This window comes from Telmatherina bonti (genome assembly GCF_933228915.1).
Source record: "Telmatherina bonti genome assembly, chromosome: 10".
In the NCBI taxonomy this organism is placed as follows: domain Eukaryota; kingdom Metazoa; phylum Chordata; class Actinopteri; order Atheriniformes; family Telmatherinidae; genus Telmatherina; species Telmatherina bonti.
The window spans coordinates 12,820,317-12,842,396 of NC_136628.1; the positions used below are offsets into that span (position 1 = coordinate 12,820,317).

Here is a 22,080-nt window from a genome sequence, read left to right on the forward strand (position 1 = left end):
GCAACAAAACCAACAGCAGTGGTTCGGTTTGGAGACTTGATCCAGCTCAGCACTGCTCATCATTTTCAGAGAATGTCTTTAAAATTGACAATTTTTATTATTTCATACCTTTTTGCCACAATTCAAGCAAACAGGTAAGCCAGCATAACTGGCAATGACTATAAATTATTCTGTCTTTACAGACTTTCACTATATGTCCCCCAAAAGCCAGTGCAGGGGGCCAAAAAGCAGCAGAAAAACAGAGAAAGACTGAAACATTTCTGCGCTGCATGGAGACAACATAGTATTTGCAAGCACCCTAATGGCACATGGTCAATCTACCGTGCCCGGATGCACCAGACAGGGAGCGCTTGATTCGGAGTACCTGGTATTTACCAACCACAAACAAAAACCTGATTGTTACAAATACTGTTTTATTCATTCACAGGATCGGTTAGTAGCCTATGAGGCACGTCTGGCAAATGTTTCCCATTTAAACGCATGAGTTCAGCTCAGACAGCCCGACCCAGCATAACTCCAGTCTTTCAGCATATCACAAAGAAAACAGTTCAAGTACTCAAGTGAACCATAAGGGAGACACCTGACAATATCCCTGTCCAATATGTTCAACCATAAATGCTTCTTCCAAGAGGAATATCGTAACATTTTTATTTAATTCCTGAGAACAATAACCAGCTGAAGCTTTTTCCTTTTTTATAACGTGCAATAACAGTTGTGACAACAGGAAGCCAAGCAAGTTAGCATTACAAAGCATTTTTTAATATTCATGAAAGAAGAGAGTTTAAGCAGAAACTACATATTTCTCTAAAAGGATAAAGACAGAGATTCAAAGAATAATAATTAAAGTTAAGATATAATGCAGCCATTGATTGAACTCCATTGACATTTTTAGAATGATTATGTTTAATAAGAGGAAATGGTTGAACTATTTGAATAACTGTTGTGGTTCCTGCCCTGACCTGTGCTGCAGTGGGTGTGCCTGTTTCCCCAGCAACCAAGTCCGCACCAGGTTCTCATCTGGCAATCAGCAGCAGCGAGATAAAAGGCCAGCTCAGTTCTCCAGTCATCGCCTGATTGTTGTTTCATCAGTGGTAACAGCTCTCGGCCATTGCAGCATTACTGCCTAAATAATCATTCGCTTTGTCTAACAATTGTCTGTTCTGTCACCAGTGTGTGATTCTTGCCTGCCTGCCTGTCAGTCAACCTGCCTGCCTGGCAACCTACCATTCTGCCCAGGAAAACAATAAAACCCCTCCTAGAATCTACATCCAATCTGCACTTGGGTCCTTGTTTTGTCCTACACCACAACATAACACATCCGGCTCAACAACCTCCACCTGTTATGTTTTTATAAAAAAAATCTTTAATACATGTAATTTTTTACAGACACTCCCCTTCAGTGTGGGTTCATTAGTACCTTCAGTGCAGACGAAACACCAGCTGACGTTGACGTGTTCGTGGTTCTTGACACCACGGCGTGGGCTGAAATGGTTGGGGCAGATGATGCTGTTGTTGGAAAGAACAACACAACCCGCTGCCATGCACAGGTCTGTTGCGTGATAGGCTACTGGGCAACGCACGCACCTCACCAGACGACCTGCAGGCAGATATGAGAGGGAGTTGACAGTCAGTGCACCACACAGCGAACAGCAGAGCCATTCCTCCTCTGCATCCACCTGTTTACCTTTAGAGATGGATGAGCTGTTGGGATTGGCGATGAAGCAGGTGAGGCAGACATGAATGGAGCAGCGGAAACCACGGTTAACAGGTGCAGTTGGGCCGTAGTTTGCGATACACTCTCCGTGGTAAAACTTCCCACACACCGGAATCATGCAGCGCCGTACATCGTCGCTGCGTTTTTTACACACAAAGCAAGTGTGGATACCTAAATAAAAGAAAAGTATTGGTCATCTGGCTGATATTTGTCAGTCATTTTCTTAACTGCTTGGTCCAATTCAGGGTCACGGGAAACTGGAGCCCATCCCAGCAAGCACTGGGCAAGAGGCAGGGTACACCCTGAATAAGTCGCCAGTCCATTGCAAGGCTGGCATATGTCTTTTTTTCCATAAATTATTTAAAGGTGTCTTTGTGCGCACATTGTGAAAATGGACGTGACCTCTTGTGGCACCAAACACCATTGACTCTGAGTGTCTTACCCACTTCAGATAAAGAAAAAACGCTCCGACTAGACTTATTCACACTTGGACCAGAAAGGGCCCACACACTTTACAGGAATGATCAAATGGCCAAATGCTGGGGAGGTTGTGTGAGAAATGCAGTGGAGTAATAAGATTTTTTTTTATTGCAAATGTATTAGTATGTGGTACATGTTGATATGTGTTTTCTGTCCTCTTCACCCCAACCAGTCGAGGCAGATGGCTGTCCTTCCTGATCCGGGTTCTGCTGGAGGTTTTGCCTTCCTGTCAAAAGGGAGTTTTCCTTCCCACTGTTGCCTCATGCATGCTCAGGACGGGGGATTGGATCAAAGTCAAGATCCGATGCAATCCATTGGTTTCTATTATCTTGGCTATTTATAAGTTGGCTTGAACTGACATGTCTGTAAAGTGCCCTGAGATGACATTGTTGTGAAACGACACTATACAAATAAAGTTGAACTGAATTGCATTCAATTGAATTAGGACATTAAATAAAACATAGTTTAAATCAGTAGCTGGCAACTGGCGGCCAGTGAGCCAAAAAAAAAAAAAAAAACAATTGCAAGACTTATTTGTCAGACGGTGCTGTGTACAATGCTTTGTTAAAAGAACAGCGTGGCCCCTTTAAGAATGGTTGAGCTAGACCAAGAGAGAGAGAGAGAGACACAAAGCACGTCAGCTGCGTTGAAACAGAGAAAGTTAGCTGTGAGAAACGGCATGCTTAGAGGTGAATGTTTTGCTACTGTCACAAGGTTGGTGGAGGTGATGACTCAAATGCAGGAATCAGAGCCAGGAATGCAGAATATAAAGAAGTTTGAATGAACTGAAATGAAGGGACGCAAAGACGGGCGACAAACACAAGCAATGGACCCGCACTGGGAACAGAAACCAAGGAGTATAAATACACAGGAAAACCAAACAAAACCAGGTGTGGTGAATGATCTAAACAAGACCAGGTGTGGTGAATGATCTAAACAAGACCAGGTGTGGTGCATGATCTAAACATGACCAGGTGAATCTAATGAACAGGAACAAAGGCTAAACAAGAAACAAGAGAACTAAACAGGGAAGACCAGAACTAAAGATACAAAACAAGAAACCAATACGAAAAATACAAAACACACATCATGACAACTGTTATTGGCTTAAAACTTGATCTTGTAATACAATAGATTAAGTGTTTAACTGTTTACAATAATAGTTTAAGTGGGAAAAAAAATCTTCCATTACTGGGCTCATTTTTCAGGAAACAACTGAACTGCTTAACATACCTGATTTGCACTCCGGACAGACAAACTTCCCTTTGGGAGCCTCAGCCAGAGAGATGCATGGCAGGTGGAAAGCTCCACAACACTGGCCCTCACAGAGCAGTAGCTCCCCTGTCTTCTCACACACCTGAAACAAAAAACCACGTTACTTTCAAAGATTATAACAAACAAAAAGACACAAGCCTAAGGTCTATGGAATTGTGCAAAACATTATTAACCTAAACTTAAATGAGCCTTAATACACTAACATGACAATATATATATATATATATATATATATAAATATATATATATATATATATATATATATATATATATATATATATATATATATATATATATATTTTTTTTTTTTTTTTCTTTTTTTTTTTCTTTTTCTTTTTTTTTTTCAATTGACGTCTGCAAGGCTTAAATCAAAAAGCTGAGATGAGCATGTTTATCACCGTGTCACATCATCTTTCCTCTTAAAAACACTTAATCAGTGTTTAGGAACTTTGGACACTAATTTTTAGGTGGAATTCTTTCCCATTCCTGCTCGATGTAAAACTTTAGTTGTTCATCAGTTTAGGGTCTCTATTGCAGTATTTTGTGCCTCATAATGTGTCACACATTTTCAATGGGTGACAGGTCTGGACTACATGCAGGCCAGTCTGGTACGTGCACCACGCTGTTGCAGCACATGCACGATGCAGCTCGACATTGTCTTGTTGAAATAAGCTGGAATATCCATTACAAGACTGGATGCAGCATATGTTGCTGCAAAACCTAGATGTACCTTTTAGCTGTGAAGATGCCTCCACAGAGGTGCAATTTACCCATGCCAGGAGAACTAAAACACCCCCATATCATAATGACTCTGCTGGCTTTTCAACTTTGAGCTGATAACAATCCAGATAGTTCTGTTTTTGGCCCAGGCGACATCATGTCCATGATTTCCACTTTTCCACTTTGCATCAAACCATCTGAAATGAGCTCAGGTCCGGCCTGTTCTTCATGTGGAAGATTCCATACAGGTGTTTTTTTTAACTTTCCCAGTCTTGTTGCCCGTCTCAACTCTTTTATAAAGTTTTGCAGGCATTAAATTAATTGAACCTAGGTTAAAAATAATTTAAAACATTATTTTATTTGTTTTAATTTACATTTTACACGACATCCAATCTTCACCGGCATAGTTTTATGCACTTCCACATCGACTTCACTTTTAACCACTGGAAGCTCCGTTCATTTTTCATATACGGTCTATGCTTGCTACTATTTTTTTCTTTTTTTTACTAAATGAAATGTTGCTGTGACAAAGGCTTAACAGCAGTGTGACAACATGCCTCAGGTGAAGTCAACATATTTTTCTCACACTGACGTTCAGTGCTACTGCAGTGCATTTAAATACCTCACTAGCATGACACCTATTGCTACATAAGTTTCAACATGTAGAAACATGATGTTTTCAGCTGCATTTACAGCTATGTTTCATTAAGGAATGTGTGCTTTGAACGCTAATATGAATTGTTATGGTATGGACTGAATAAAACTATGTCATACAACATTGTTTGTAGAATCCATGAAATACAAGAGACTGCTGCAGGAGTTTCCTTACAGACTGACTGGGAAAAACAAGCCCACACTGTCACCAGTGCCCCACAAGAAAAATAACCAGTTAACACATCTGTAAGGGTAATTTTCCATTTGTAAGGTGGAGGAAACTCACCTGACATATGTTCTCCTTCATGGAGGCTGGCCCTCCTCGGTCCCCTATGATCTTCCTCACGGGTAAAATTGTGTCATCGCACGACAACAAGTCTTCTTTCATGGAGGAGAAGCTGTGGTCCAGGCTGGACTGGTCACCCTTAGGACACAAGTTTAAAAAAATCAAGACTTTATTGATAAATTTTGAAAAGATAAAAGAAAAAGTGTCTGACCTCTGACTCTGGAGCCTCCTTTATGTCCACCTGAGTCCTCAGCTCATCAGGCTGAGGTGTGTCTGCGTCTGCTGTTGTCTTGATCTGCCCGAGTTCGGGTTGGAGCGCCTCTGGAGCTGGAGTGGCCAGCCCAGGACTGCTGGGATTGGTCCGAATGGATGGGTTTGGTATGCATGTAATCTCAGAGGTTGGTGAAGAGGAGGATGCTGTAACTGTTTTACTCTTCAGTTTAAAAGTGAGTGGTGCAGAGTCTGGGTGTGAAACAGTAATATAAGAATCAGCCATCACCGACAACATCAGATTAAGAGATAAAAACACCAGTCTTTTAAAGTCAACATTGATTTCTTTCAAAGAGTAAGTCTGTTTGCTTTCATAACCTTACTTGCCTGTTTCCTGTATAATTTTACAGCTAGCTTTCCTGAATAAGAATACCCAAAACATGACTTTTTCTTTTTCAATTTGTCCCTTTTAAAAAATAAAAATAAAAATACTGACTCTAAAAATCTGATCCTAAATAAACATTTAAACAGAAAACATCATTCATGGGAGCTTTCTGTCGTATCACATGCAGAAGATAAGGCATAAATAAAAGAATAAACAAATAAATAAATAAAAATTGCTGTGATAAAGTCATGTTAGTCATATTATGGTGTAGTGCACACTACTAGAGGAAAACTAGACTGACCAAATTGAGGAGCAGTGCTTGAATTACTCTTCATTCCTTTAATCTGCAACAGAGAAAAAACATCATCAGAAACTATTAATCTTTAACTGAGGGGAGCTTTTCCTGTTGACCTCCTGAAACTGGGTGAAACTGACTTCTTGTTTTGCTTTTATATCCTTAAACTTACAATACTACCTTAAAATGTACTCAGAAGTCTTCTCAAGCTGAAATGTCTCCTCTAAAAATAGCTCCAGACTACCTGCGTGCACAGTTGCTCTTAAATAAACACTACACGCATGAGGATGAACCCTGCTTTCATTCCTGAGACACTGGGATACAAGTTTGAAGAAAGAGGAACAAATGTTTATGTGGAAAAATAAATGAAAAGGGATTAATGAGATATTTATGTTCGTCAAGAGAAAATAATTAAATAAAATAATTAAATATATTTATATATTTTTAAAGATTAACAAAATAAAATTATATAGTTAGTAAACTTCTTATGTTAATCTATTGTCTAAAGTTCCAAATTGGTGACGCGTTTCCTGTAAGTTGCACACGCGCAGTTGCTTTTCTACAATACAAAAGATCGGGGATGGTTGGGGCGCCCAAAGCTCAAGAATGTCATTGGATTTAAACACCATCACCCACCACGGTGCGGCAGAGTGAGTTTGAGCACAAGTTGGAGATGGACAGAGGAAGAACGAAGAAGCAAAATGGAGAAACAATTTAAATCAGAAAAGTGCTCTTCTTGAAGAAGAGCAAATGTGAATGCCCTTCTACGCTGAATGATTGATATGCAATAGCATAACCATTTGGAGAAGCAGCACAACTATGCAACTTAATTTATCACAGTAATGCATCAGGATTCGAACCCATGAACATCTGAAAAAGATGTTTGTTTTTTTTACAGTTCGTGCAATGTGTAATCTGCAAAAGAGCTTAAGATTGAAATGTGTAAAGTAGCACACAAGATCTATTAGACATAGATCAGCATAAGGACAAGAATTACAACCATCTGATATGATTAATGAAATTCCAGCATCTGGATTTGAACTCACAACCTTATGAATGAGAGGCAATTCACCTTACCATGGGCATTCACATTAATAATTCAGTAAAAACAATGCCATTTGAGGGGAGAATGTTTCAGGAGAAGCTTGGACCCGATCAGCCAGACATTGCAATCAATCAGCAGTCCAAACACAGGGGGAGACAATACGGACATTTTCCAGGTTCTGGTTCGACAAGAAGGCTTGGCTAACTGCATGTAGCGCACACTGGACATAGATCATCTTCAGAGTGCAGCTACAGAGGTGAGGTAGAAGTGTTGTTGGTCTTTTCTAATGTTTTTAATCTTGGTGATGTATTTATTATTCAGAAAAGTAGGCAACACACCTTCTTATTGGCTATGTATAATATAATGTACTTTTATAGAAGCGCTGTCATAATTTGTGTTGTCATTAAATTAAATGAACAAATAACTGATAAAATAATTAGTTTTCATATATTATTACTATATCATAAATATATATAGTAAAGCTAACTTGTATCCATCTCCATATTGATATAAATGGTTGAATTTATGTTTTAGCTTTGTGACACCATCTTGAGCCATGCAGAAGACAGGTTCTCCTTCACCAGGTATCTCCTCAGTGCTACACTTCTACATGCAGACAGATTCCTAAAGCAGCTCTGCACACCACCATGGAGGTTTACCCCCAGCTGAACCAGAACAAGCTGAAAACTGAACTGGCCTTCAGCTAAAGCAATAGTGAGTTTAAGAGTCGCACTGGTGCTGTGACTCTAGACCAGTTTCTCACGACAACAATCTTCACAACATCTTCTCAGAGCTGTAGCTCTGCTTAAGATCATCATCACAACTCCGGTGACAGATGCTAAATCTGAGAGGTGCTTCTTAACTCTGAGGAGAATAAAGATTTTCGTTAGGAACACAATGACAGAATCGTCTGAATGCACTGGCTTTGAACTCTTTGGAGAAGAAACTTATCAAAAACATTCCTGATTTTAACCAGAGTCATTGAAAATTTTGCTTCTCTGAAAGATAGAAAGGCAAAATTTACGTACAAAAAGTAAAACATGTCAAAGTTCCCGTTATCTTCATCCATCCATTTTCTACCGCTTATCTGGGGTCGTGTCGCGGGAGCAGCAGTCAAAGCAGGGAAGCCCAGACTTCCCTCTCCCCAGCCACATTTGGCAACTCTGCGGGGGGATCACGAGGCGTTCCCAGGCCAGCCGAGAGGTATACCGTAATCCCTCTAGCGTGTCCTGGGTCTTCACCAGGGTCTCCTCCCACAGTTACGTGCCAAGAACACCTCACCAGGGAGGTCCAGGAGGCATCCTGTCCAGATGCCTGAGCCACCTTAACTGGTTCCTCTCGATGCGGAGGAGCAGCGGCTCTACTCTGGGCCCCTCCCGGATGAAAGAGCTTCTCATCCTATCTCTAAGGGAGAGCCCGGTCACCCTTTGAAGCAAATCCATTTCAGCTGCTTGTATACGATATCTAGTTCTCTCAGTCATGACCCACAGCTCATGACCATAGGTGAGGGTAGGAACTGGTACATCGGTAGCTTTGCCTTCTGGCCCAGCTCCTTCTTCACCATGACCAATCGGAACAGAGCCCGCATTACTGCAGACGCCGCACCGATCCGCCTGTTGAGCTCACAAGCTGTTACGTTCATTTAGGTAAATAAATACATTGTTGTTATACTTTAATACATTATGCTTGCTTTTTCATACATGTCCATAATAGCACTCTCTGGGGAAAACTGCACCAGCTGCCACTGGTACAATGTGGTACCAGTTCATCACAAAGACATTGCTGTACCTTCTTTTTGGGCCCTGTCGATGCTTCAGCCTCCAAACAGTATTCCAGGATTTTCTGAGTGGGTTTCCTCTTTCGCTTCTTCTCCAACACAGTAGCAGCTCCTGTCAATCACACAATGGCCACGTTGTTGTGAAACACGAAATGCTTCCATCACATTTTCAACAAAGCATTAAAAAAATTCACAGCAGAATGCGGGAAATCATCAAAATCCATCCACATATTAAAGAGTAGTGTTCTTAACATATCACCCAGCGATTACAGGACATCACCCAGCAGAGGGCCAATTAATATGAAGTAACCTCAGCAACATCTGAAAGAATGCAGTTTCAAAACAACCAGACCGCAAAACGGTCGAAAACAGACACAGATGTACGTTACAAAATCTTGTGTGGGGACACCAGACAGATGAAATCAATGTAGTAGCAGCACAAGGCACAGATGAGGACAGAGTACTGCATCAAGGCCAAAACAAAAATGACCTTGTGTTTCCATGCAGAGTTATCAGTTAAATCTTTCTAATTCAACTGTCTGGCTCTCATTTCGTACTCTTTTGCTTCTCCATCCCATCCTGTTCTTTAGCTCATTACTAGACCAGGAGGGTCTGACTCCTTGTAAGTAAAAGCAATACAACATTTCCATGAGAAATAATAAAGTGTAAAATTCATTCATTCATTTTCCGAACCGCTTATTCCAATTCAGGGTCGCGGGGAAGCTGGAGCCTATCCCAGCAGTCTTTGGGCAAAAGGCAGGGCACACCCTGGACCATTGCATGTCCACACAGAGACAAACAACCACTCACACTCACTCCTAGGGGCAATTTAGAGTACCCAGTTAACCTAACATGCATGTCTTTGGACGGTGGGAGGAAGCCAGAGCACCCGGAGAGAACCCACACATACATGGGGGAAAACATGCAAACTCCACACAGAAAGGCCACTGAGCAAACCTTGCCCCAACCAAGGATTGAACCAGCAACCTTTGTGATGTGAGGCCACAGTGCTAACCACCATGCCAATGTGCAGCCCCAAACTGTAAAATTAATATCTAAAGTTACTTAGACAGCCACGCTTGCATATATCTATCATGAATCGCTGCTTTGATGGGTGAGTCAGTGATTGGTCATCTTCTCCAGGTTAATGAGAAGAAAGCCACACCCACCATCTCCGCTCAGTGTAAGACGGAAGACGGTAAAACTTGTGTGGATGTTTTCCGAGCTAACCATCCGCACAAGAAATGCGTCTTCGGCTGTGAGGGAGAGCAACATTTTTCAAATTTCTTTTTGAAACGAGGACTAGCAATGGATGGAGTTTGTGTTTGGGAACCAGCCACAGAGTTGCAACGTTTTTATTTGTAAACAGCACTTCACTGAAGATTGCTGGGTGATTAAGGGACAGTGTGACAACGACACCTTTTCCTAACACTGCCTTACCATTGTCTTTGATGAGGTTCTCTGACAGCAGGGGGTCCACGTCAGGAGGCGGGGTTAATGTGTCTATAGAAAGCACTGGTGCGTCTTCAGAAGATGTGTTTTCAGAGCTGGGAAGTTGTAGTTCCGATGGCATCGATGCAGCAACATCCTCAGGGGGTGGGGTCTGTATTTCGGGAAGTAAGCTGGGGGGTGTCTGGCTAAGTGGGCTCTTGTCTGACGCCGGAAGTTCAAACGTGGAGGTAATGGGTTGTGTGGCCTGAGAAAACAAACGGTGTGAATATCATCTACGGCTGGATGGATTTACAATTGGCGGTTTAATGACAGCCGGTTCTGCACATTTGTCAACATGCACGAACGATAAAGTCACAAGTTGCAACAGAGCTTACTTTGGATTATTTTTACCTTTCCAATCAACTGGAGAGGCTTTTTGGTTTTCTTCCTCGTGGAGAAAATCTGGTCGTACTCTTCGGTCCATTCAATCAGCCTCTTGCTGGGTTTTCTTATTCGTTTATGTGCTGAGAAACAAATATGATGAGTGAAAATGTACTCATGGTTCTAAACTAAATAGGTCCTGTAACAGTTGCTGCCTGCATTCTCACCTGCGCTACACTGTCTTCACACTATGTTGCCCACCATGCACTGTGCACTCTAGCATAAACTGGCAATGCTGCTCTGCAGTTGCGCTCTGTAGTCGCATGTTGAGGAGAAAGGTAAGAAGCTGCATACTGATTACATGCTGCAAGTGATTACATACGGGAATATTACGAACTTTATGGAGACAATTCCATCTGCAAAGCTATGGAACTGACATTTCTATGCAAGTTATGTCTGCCTACAGTTAAAAACTAAGTTTAGACATCAGCCTCATGGAGTTTTAATTTGAAGAGATGTGGGGTTGAAGCATCTATCCAGTTTGAGAAGATAAATGCAAGTCCTTGCTATTAAAAAAAAAAAAAAAAAAAAAAAAGCCTCCAGGAAAGGGTAAGACCATAGACTGTATAAAAAAGATGGACAGAGCCTCCAGCAGTGAAAAGTGAAGCCTATGCGAAAGTGCATAAAACTTCACAGCAGAAATAAACATGTTTACAGCCTGGTTCAAAAATCCATTTTTGGTTTATAGGTCAGGTTTACCTTCATGACAACTGTGGATGTGGTGAATTTTTTTCTAACTCACTCATTTAAAAGTAGTTGAAGTTCGGCATATTTAGGGGTGTGTCCTTTTGATTGACAGGTACCCGATCTCCTGCTTCAAGTAAGAAGAACATAGAACAACCACGGTTTTTAGCCAGTCAGCAATGTGACTTAGTTTTAGCCAGCTTACCTCCATTAGCTGGTTAGCTCCTGTTATCTCCGGGTTAGCTTGGTTAGCTCTTAGCTACAGAAAGCTCGGAGTTCGCTCGATGTCAATCATCCACCATGATGCTCACAACCCCCCTCAGCTCCACCTCTTTGCCCATATTTGTAGTTTCCGGGTGAGACGACGCGCATACCTCTGCCAAGATGGTGATGGTAGGAACCGCCCACTGAGCTTCAATTCAGCTCTTCAGAAACCTATGGGTGACGTCACGGAGGCTCCGCCCATCTCTATATACAGTCTATGGGTAAGACCCATCCAAGAGCCCCAAATGTCCCAGGTCACAATGGCTGCCACCTTCAGATGTGTGACTTCTCAGCAACTGGTTAGGTGGTTAATTACAGGTTTCTCAAACCCAGTCTTTCATTCTCAGCTCTAACTTACAACAACTGAAATTAACTCAACTTCAACTTGAGCATGAACTTACACAACACGACAGCATGTGTGTGTGTGTGTGGGCAATAATTCCTATGTCTGTCATCTAGTGATGAAAAGAGGTTGCAGGTTTAACTCTCTTGACACCCTGGTCTTTTGTTGCAAAATTGTGACTTTGGTGCTTAAAAGGTTAATAACAGCTTAATTTCACATCTGCACCCATGCATGCAACGTGTGTTGTTGAACATGCACAGAAGTATTAATTTGATCTAACTGAAATACAGATCTCATTAGTACACCTTTTGTTCTGGTGAAAGTTAAAAAGCCGTTGCAACGCTGTAAGTGTTTTTATGATGCAGATAACATAACGTTGATATTGCATTGAGTTTCTCATAATATGCAGCCACAGTTAACACAATTTGTATCATTAAACCAAAAGAATATGTAGCTACATGATTCACCCTTTATTCCTGTTGGGGTGCAAGGTAAATTCAGAATTAGCAGTTTTTAGGGGACAGGTCACTGAGAAAATGCCAAAGTATTGTAGTGAATCTACTGTGTTAACACTTCAGGTCTTACCACCATACCACACAGATCAGCCATTGTGCATATTTGTGAGCTGGACTGTGTATCAATACTTGTCACAGACTCTCTTCTTACCTGCCAAAGCTTTTTCTGCTGCAGCGTTGTGCAACAAGCTTGTCTTCTTCTTAGTGCAGTCTGCAACGAGGCCGTTTGCCTGTTCTAGACAGGGCGTAGTGTCACACTCCCTCTGCTCCAAAGGCACCATGATCTGTATATTCTCCTTTACTCTACTACACCTCACTTTGTCTAACTCCCCAACAACCACTCCTTCACCCACTCCAGCCTGACTCTCCCAGCTGCTGCTCTGTATGTCCAACACTCTTGATGAGCAGTCTGTTTTTGATGAGGACTGTAGTCCTGGAAAACCAGGTCCAGATCTGGCAGGACGACAAGGCACTCTGCAGTTGACTTTCTTTTTCAATCCAGCTGCGCTTCCCTTTCTGTTATAGGGCCTCTTGTGTGTCTGACTTGTGCTGGCTTCATTCTCTGTGACTGTAGTTTTGTCTGGAGTTGAACTTGAATTGCTGAGACTGTACTCACTTTTTTGCTCTTGACCTGCAAGATGAGCTTCCTTTGGCAACATTAAGGGCTCCTCCTTAACATGTGCACTTGGTGGTCCAATCTCCAGCTCTAGTGGTGCCCCCTCTCGCTCTCTAGTATCATGCAAGTCCTTCAACATCATAAGAAAAGTGCTGAACTTGTAGTTTGTGTCTGCCTTGAAAGAGATGGGCTTTCCATCGCTCTCATTTGTCAAGGACTGGAAGGAAAACTCTTCCACATTTTTAAAGGCATCCATGAAGGAAAACGGTGACAGAGGTGATGATGAGGAGTATTTATCTGAGGAGTGAACTTCGTGCTTTGCCTTTACTTTAGAAGTGAGAGGTATGAAATCCATTGGTGGAGTTGAGGATATGGAAAGGTCTTCGTATTCGCTTTTGACATCAGCTTCAAAGTCAGATGAATCAGATAATATCAAAGAAGGGGAGCTGCAACTAGAAAACGTGTCCTGATCACTCTTGCCACTGTCATTTTCAGATTTAAGAGATTTTATTTTATTGCAATTGTCCAATTTTCCCTTTGGATTCCTGACAGGATCCTCCGGATTTCTGAGAGGGTTCAGGAGCCCTTTCAGTTTAGTTTCCTTTTGGCCTTTTTCTTGATTCTTTTGGTCGGCCTCATGCATGGCCTTCAGCGCTCTGGTCATCAACCGATTGCTGGCTGGAAGATGGGCAGGCTGCTCGTGTAGAACTTTATTTGTCTCTGGAACCTGTTTCGATTTCTGAATGGTTTTTTTAGACTTCCCAGTGGACGTGCTTTTAGGGACATCAGATTTTTTACATCCCGATTCTCCATGGTTGTGAGAAGGCAGAGCAGATGCAGCAGAAACTGTGACTGGGAACTTCTTTTGCTCTGAACTGTCTGACTCGTTAGAGGACTTGTTTGTCACGTCAGAAACAGGGGTCTTGTTCCCCTCTAACTGGTCTGCTTGTTTGGACAATGGGTGAGTTACGTTATTTGGACTTAAATTTGGAGGGGGAATCTGCTCTGCTTCTAGTGTATCAGACTTCTCAGGAGACCCACAGCAAACCACAGTTTTATTAATGTCAGATGACTCTGATGAGAGACAAACCATACCACAACCAGCTTTCAACTTTTTGACAGAGACTTTTATGGATTTTAAAATTGCTGCTTGATCGGCGGAAGCATTCAGCTTCCCATCTATCCGATCTGACTGATGAGATTTTTCTGCAGCATCAGTCTCTGGTGTTTTCTCTTTTGTTGCACATACAATTTGGTCAGTGTGACAAACAATTACACTGGAGTTTAGAAACTTTTTATCCTTTATCTCCCTGCGGATTAATTTCACAAACGGTAACCTACACTTAGAGACCAGGCTTGTGTGCGCTTCCAGTCTTGATAATGCATCCGTGGTTTCAGCTTTTAAACAGGGTGTTGAAGTCGCATTGCTTTTTTTCTCCTTGTCAGATGTCTTGTCAGTTATATTAACCTGTTTGGAGGCTATCATGACCGGATTCTCGGTACAGCTGACACTTTTTATAGTCTTTGAAAAGGTGGATTTGCAATTAATATCATCTTTCTTTGGGGGCTTTAAGTCCCTTTTAATAAGTGAACTACTTAATTGTCCAGAACAAGTATCACTAACAGTGGCAGCTGAATTACTGAGTGCCTGTCGACCCTTTGAACATAAACTCTCAACTAATACCAGGGTCTTCTGTTTATCTAATGATCCAGGCTGGTCAGTAGATATGCTAGTTGTATGAAAAGGCTTAATAATGGTCTCTGTGTTTTTGGACTTTAAAGGTCCTGATTGTTCAGGTAACGGATTGGTTTCAGCTGCATTCTGCTTGTCTGATAACGCTGCCTGGTTTGTGGATCCCCCACTGTAAGTGGAGGCAGGAGGGGCCAATGTTTTTTTACTGACAGTGGTTGAGTTCTTTTTCTTGCAGGGACCCTTACTAAAGAGAGAGTGGTCCGGCATTGGGTTGGTTGTTTTAGGTCGCCTGTCTTTCCCTGATTTACTAAACCAAAGACCGCTCTGAATCTCTGGTTGTTTCTTTAGCTCTTTGACAACTGTGACAGACGGCTGGGATGAAACAAGCTTAGTCTGGCGTTCAAGTGCTTTAGGACACAAAATTTTAGGGACTGAGTCAAGGTCAGAGTACGGGCAATCTTCATTGTCTCTATCTGACTGGTCAGGGCTACAGTGCTGAGTCTTTTTTAAGTGTTTACTACCCGTGTCCTTTATAGATCTACTCTGTTTCTTCTTGCTGGAAGATTTCCTTAAAGTGCTTGGCTGCGTGGGAGTTGTAACTGGGGATGAAGTGGATCCATTGGTTATGTGCAACGTCTCAGAAAGGGTGGAGTCGGGTGAAGTGGAAGAGGGAAAGACTCGAGGAGACTTGTTCTCCCTTTCCAGTAGGGATCTACTGGTCAAGTTGTCAATCACGGATGAAGACGAGGAGGGATCCATTTTGGGTCTCCCAGGCAAAATGGACTCGGCTTCTGCCACACTGGCTTTCCAAGAGTCTTGGAAACGCTTCGGAATCTGCAGCACAACAGAAACAAATTGTTTTTGGATGTGATAATCATCCACACAACAGCGATGTGAAAGACCAACATTTTATAAAGACGTGCAAGTAGAAAATAATTACAGTGTATTTGTTATTCTGCTCCCTTTGCTTGCCCTTCCGCCACAGTAGGAGGAGCTGCTCAAATTCAAAGCCTCCATGGAAAGTATGGGTTGATTTATCCTCCACCCACACCATCTCTTCAGGCTCCCCAAAAGTTCTGACATGGTAGAGCCGACAGGGGCGGTCACTGGGATCTGAAATCATAAGTCAGAATTTCATAAAGACTCTCAAAGCAGAATCAAGCACAAGAAAGAGGAATACCTTTCATAATCTACACTCTAATGTCCAAGTGGGTGCCATAATTTTATGTAAAACAGTTTACTTCCTAGAATATTAATAATCTGTGAATAAATAATTTAAAAAGTAAAAAACCTTTAAAAATAATTTGTGAAAAAGAAAACAATCACAATTCTTTTTAATCAGTACCAAACATAACAAGGTTTGGTAAAAGCTGTAGGTACTACTATACAATGCCAGTGTAGGTTTGTAGGTTCATTTTTGAACAGATGAAGCACGACCCTGCAAGTGTCCAATTACTGTCTTTTTGTCACTTCAGCCACTAATTGCACTGTTTTACCAACAGCTTTAACTTTTTTTTTTAATAAATTTGCTCCCATACAGCGTTTTTGTGTGGCAGGCAGATTTCTTTGCTGTAGGTCATAATTTCTTTCCAAAGTCGCCATGCTGTAAACCATACAAAGAGCAAAATCCTGATTCAATAGGGAGTTTCAAAGTTTTTTTCACCTGCTGCCTAATTCCAGTTCCACCCCATGTGCAAAATCCTTGATTGTGCACGCAAATTAGTACTTAATAACTGGGATCTTACTAGATCTGGCCTTTTGTCGCCACATTAAGGGACTTTTCAGATCCCTCCAGTTACACTTCTTTTCCAAAAATTTACCTGCACAAAATCTAGTGACTTTTTGGGATGTCAGGGAGACTTTTGGAGACTGACGTGAAAGGATGTCTCTTTTATATATTTTCAATGAGCAGCTTTGCTGTGCATGCCCCTCCCGCATCTAAAAGCCCTCAGGAGAGCGTTGGTCCTCACACAGCAGCGCCACACATACAGACACGTGAAAATAACTGCAGTGGAGATGAGAGTCAGAAGTTTGACGATGCAACAGCTTCATTCAAATCCTTAGTGTGAGATAATTTCAAATTTGCTTTCCAGACCAACAATAAGGTGGTGAAAAAATTAATAGAAATTTATGTTAGCAATGTTTGCAAATATGTTTTGAAATGTGTCCTGAACACTAAAGGAAACATGAAATTTGTACCAGGGGAAACAACCAGATTTAACGCTTTCTGAACACGATACAGTTGAGCAACCAAACAGATACAGTAACAAAAACGAAACAGAGAATGTTATTGAGCAGAGCTACCAGACAGACCTCTTCAGATAAGATAAGAAAAAAAAGATTTTATACATATTTTATGACTATATACGAGTGCTCAAAGAATAAGAAAGTTTGATCATATTCAGTGTTATATTGTTCATGGAATCAACTTTTGATGAAAATGGAAGTGTGATTTAATTGACAGCTTTGTCAATATCGTCTTATAAATTTGGTAGCTTTGACGTCTCACATAATGAAGACCTTTGAGCGGCTCCTTGTTGGTCGCATGAGAACTCAGGTTGCTGAGGATCTCGACCCTCCCCAGTTTGCCTACCAGAAACTCTTAGGAGTTGAAGATGCAGTTCTTTACATGCTGCACCGGGCATATGCCAGCCTGGAAGTGCCTGGTTCTTATGTCAGGATCATGTTCTTCAACTTCTCCAATGCTTTTAACTCCATCAGGCCTCCCATACTGAAAGATAAACTTGTAGATATGGGGGTGGCCCCCTCCCTGACATCCTGGATTATGGACTATATGTTGGACTATATGGACTATATGTAATATTATGAACATCAAGACCACAACATGTCAGCATGGGGAGAAGTGTTTCTGGAACCCTGGAGTGCAGCACTGGGGCTCCATAGGGGACTGTTTTAGCTCCCTTTCTTTTCATGCTCTACACTTCAGACTGTAGATACAACTCAGAGTCCTGCCACATACAGAAGTATTCAGATGATACAGCTGTTGTAGCATGTGTGAGAGGTGGACAGGAACCTGGTAGAGGCCTTCACAGACTTGACTAACAAGAACCGTCTTCTCCTGAACATTTCCAAGATCAAGGAGCTTGTGGTGGATTTCAGGAGATCTAAATCACACAGAAAGCCAGTCTGTACTGATGAAGAGAAAATAGAGAATGTGAAGACCTACAGGTACTTGGGGGTGGTTCTGGACCAGAGGTTGGAATGGTCAGCCAATTCAGACGTGGCGTACAGGAAGGGACAGAGTCGCCTTTTCTACATCAGGTGGCTCAGGTACTTTGATGTCTGCAGTGATCTATCACACAGTCATCACAAGCGTGATGTTTTACCCTGGTTTCTGCTGGGGGGAGCAGCATTACAAACAAGGACTGCAAACGTCTGGACAAATTGGTCAGGAAGGCTAGTTCTGTCCTCAGCAGAGGTCTGAACCCTGTCAGAGCTGTGGTGGAGCAGAGGATGAGACTGAGAAGTTCAGAAGGTCCTTCATTCCAGCCGCAATTAGACTGTGTAATGTTAATCTTTAATTTAATCCATTTATCTTTGTTTTCAAAGAACTGTTGGATCAACCTAAATTTCCCCCCTGGGGATGGATGGATGGATGGATGGATGGACTAAGTAAGTAAGTAAGTAAGTGAGTGAGTGAGTGAGTGAGTATGTATGTTCTTACTGTGCAATTTTGATTTTACCACCAAAATAAGAATAGAATTTTGGGATTTAAAAAAATGTCCAAAATAGTATCAAAATCAAACCAAAACTGTGGTCCAAAATTTGAGTATGGACCATACTGTGGGCTACCTGTACTGTTGCACCCCTATTTTACAGTCTGTTCCATGTGACAGGAGCAGGATGAAAACAAGCTTTCCTCTGATCTCAGTCCTTCTCTGACCAGGTGTAACGTCAAAGGCTTGACTTGGTAAAAATGATGTAGAACAAGACTTGCTTGTCTATGATACCACTGCTGTAGTTTTTTTTTTTTTTTACCACAATCTCAAATATAACTAAATTAAGATGAAGATTTACTTTATTTATCCCTGTAGGGAAATTGAATTGTAGGAGCAGCATATACATTAAAGATATAAATACAGTATTACTATAGGTCTCATAAACACACACAAATGGCAGCAAGTATATTTACATAGCATAGAAATAAGAGTAAGATTAAATTAAAATTAAAATTAAAAATAAAACTTTAATATAACAATTAATATAACTGGAATGCTAACCATCTCACTTGTAAACCATATTTATCTTGTTTTTCACACCCAGAAACTGTAGCAACTTGGGGAGGTTTTTAGCGCAATCCGTTAAGCGGTCGCTCCATTTACAGAGGCTGCAGGTTCTTTTTTGACACTCTGGTTTGGAGTCCCAGCCCAGCTCCCTTTGCTGCATCATATCCCCCACTCTAGATCATTTTATTTATTATTTACTTATCATTACTCATTGTTTTCTTTCAGAAAAAATAAAAACTGGCAAATCTACTTGAGTTCTCCAATGTACGCCTAGAAATCATCCAGTAACAGGCGTAGTGTACAAGTCTGTGAATAATTGCACTCACAAAAGAGCCAGTTATGAATACAAAGTTGAGAAATAAAATATCCTAGACCTTAGGGTGATCTGGGTCACAATCAGAACTGAGACAAACAACTCACCAGCTGAACACCAAGCATTTATGTGAGGTCCTGTGTTGAACTAACAAGCTCTATATGAAAACGACAATGCTGGTTTGTGATTAAATGTGTCATGTTTATTTTGGTAAAACACAGTGTGAGTATGCTTGATAAAAATTCTCATGCTAATGGTAATGTGACAAACCAAGTTGTTACATTTACACTGTATCTTACTATGTGTAAGACTGAAAAAGGTAAAAACCGCAAGAATAAAACATTGCTGCCAACAGTGAAACATATATTTGAATGAGTTGGTTTTTTTTTAAAAAAAGCCTTGACATCATCTTGTTCATTAGCTGGTTCTTATCATCCAGAAGAGGTTGTCAAGCATCTTAAGACTAAAATAATCTACACTCATCAGCCACTTCATTATGTCCAACCATTCAATAGACACTTAGCTCGTAATTACCATTGGAGACCAATTGAACTCAATTCAAATTAACATCCTGAGCAAGCACACTGGCGACAGTGGGAAGGAAAAAACTCCCTTTTACCTATAGCAGCAGGTTTGTCAGCTGCACATCCATGAGGAGTTCCTGTCCCTTCTGCTGCTACCAGAAGAGGTGTTTTAAACTTTAGGCAGAATTGCTTACATAGAAGCAGATTTAAAGAAGTTTCTTGAAGAAGCCATCTAAAACTTCTATAATCGCAATTCTCTTGGCTAAACCAGTCCACCTTACCAGCAAAAAATAATTGCGGTGCCGTGAAAAAGGGAGACAGATCTAGTCTTGGCTGTCTTCAAGGGGAATTTAAAGATCCTTCTTTGGGATTTCAAACAATGAACGATGACAATCTCCATGCTGTGCCTACCTTCACATTTCTACAACTATACACCTATTCCGTTGTAATGACCAGGTGATCGAAACCTTGAAGGCTTTCGAATTGTCAAATCACCTCAGTGGGGGATGTCAGAGACCTACAGCTCTCTTCCATAAGTAGCCTTGGCTTTCTGATGTCAACAGAGGAAAAATCTGTGTCTATATCTCTGGTGTGGACTGAGGAAAATACTCATTTATTTGTCTTGTACTGATAAAAGCTTATTCCCTATTTACGTGGGGTTTACGTCACTCCTGTCAGATAATAACAGAAAGGAAATTGACGCTACAATCCACACAGACAGTTAGTCAGTTTCAGCTTCTAGGGTCAGAATTTAGTGGAAACAACATAAAGGCATGGATCCATCCTGCCTGGTATTTACAGTTCAGGCTGCCAGTAGTGTAATATAGTAGGAGATATTTTCTTGGCACACTTTGTGTCCCTTAGTACCTACATTACACATTTTTAACACCACAGCCTACCTGAGTGGCTACTTTCAGCAGGATAATGCACCATGTACAACATGTAAATGAGTTCACTGTACTCCAACAGCCTCCACAACCATCAGATCTCAGTCCAACAGAGCAGCTTTGGGACATGGTAGAACAGGAAATCTTCATGGATGTGCAGCGGACAAACCTGCTGCTACTGTGTGATGCTATCAAGTCAAAAGAGAATGGGAGCCCCCAAAACCTTATGGGGCAAGTGGCCATGTTGGCATCTGTTGCAATTTAAACACCAGTTTATTCCATTCATTCATAGTGAGTTAGGACATATAGTGCTGCTACAGAAAACATGCTGAAATGCCTTAAAGCACAGGTGTCAAACTCCAGTTCTTGAGGGCCGGTATCCTGCAGGTTTTTGTTGTTTCCATGCTCCAACACACCTGATCAAAATTAATAGTTAACGAGAGGCTGCTAGATCCATTTGATTTGAACCAGGTGTTGGTTGAGGGAAACTACAAACACCTGCTGGATATCGGCCCTAGAGGACTGGAGTTTGACACCCCTGCCTTAAAGGAAAGAGGATTTACAGGGACACGCCAACAAACAAGGTCAGAGAACACAATCTCCAGAAAATGGCATGATAAGTAACGTGGGCTCTTATTTAATTGAAACCAAGACATGGAGGAAAAACATGGATAAAATACCACTGGTTTGCCATGTGAATGTGAGTACCGGCCCAGCAGGTCAGTTTAGAAACTATAAATCCTTGGAAGCTTATGTCCCATTTACAAACAGATGGCGCAGGTCCTTCAACGCGGAAATAACAACAACACGGTGACTTTCACTCAGGTATGTCAAAATAAACTTGGAGGAGCTAGCTGTAGCTAGCCCACATCGGGTGTAGCGGACGTTGTTGTTTCTAATCCGATGCTTTGATCTTAACTGCCAAGGGGGATCAATTTTACCACCACTTGCAGTAACAGCAGCAGCTATGCAAAGATGAAGTGTAGTGGATAATTTTCGCTAGTTTTAAATGTAAACACATACAACAAAACTGTCAAAAATCATATTTAAAATGTCCTGCTTATAAAAGTGACTCCCTTGTTGGTTTCAGTATTTAACTTTAGATTAGTTACATGAAGTACTATTCAGACATTAAACAGGTGTAGACGTTTTTGTCACAAGTATATTCAGCTAAACTTGAAAGTCTTAGATTTCAGAGTTACATTAGCTGCTGATATTTGCTGACCTTCTCGCCTCCTCCAAACAGGAAAGCAATGGGGAAAAAAATTACACCAGGTCTCT

General features: G+C 41.4%; 1 protein-coding gene across 1 annotated transcript in view; it reads right to left on the reverse strand.

The window, feature by feature from the left end:
* nsd1b (nuclear receptor binding SET domain protein 1b) overlaps positions 1-22,080 on the reverse strand; it is a 39,661-nt gene that overhangs the window by 12,636 nt on the left and 4,945 nt on the right. The window contains exons 4-14 of the mRNA XM_079247531.1: positions 15,769-15,941; positions 12,671-15,662; positions 10,684-10,796; positions 10,282-10,537; positions 8,853-8,953; positions 6,026-6,068; positions 5,341-5,591; positions 5,130-5,267; positions 3,428-3,551; positions 1,685-1,885; positions 1,418-1,597 (exon numbers count right to left, since the gene is read on the reverse strand). Of these exons, the coding sequence (XP_079103657.1) occupies positions 1,418-1,597; positions 1,685-1,885; positions 3,428-3,551; positions 5,130-5,267; positions 5,341-5,591; positions 6,026-6,068; positions 8,853-8,953; positions 10,282-10,537; positions 10,684-10,796; positions 12,671-15,662; positions 15,769-15,941 (4,572 nt within the window). The remainder of the gene's footprint in view (positions 1-1,417; positions 1,598-1,684; positions 1,886-3,427; positions 3,552-5,129; positions 5,268-5,340; positions 5,592-6,025; positions 6,069-8,852; positions 8,954-10,281; positions 10,538-10,683; positions 10,797-12,670; positions 15,663-15,768; positions 15,942-22,080) is intronic.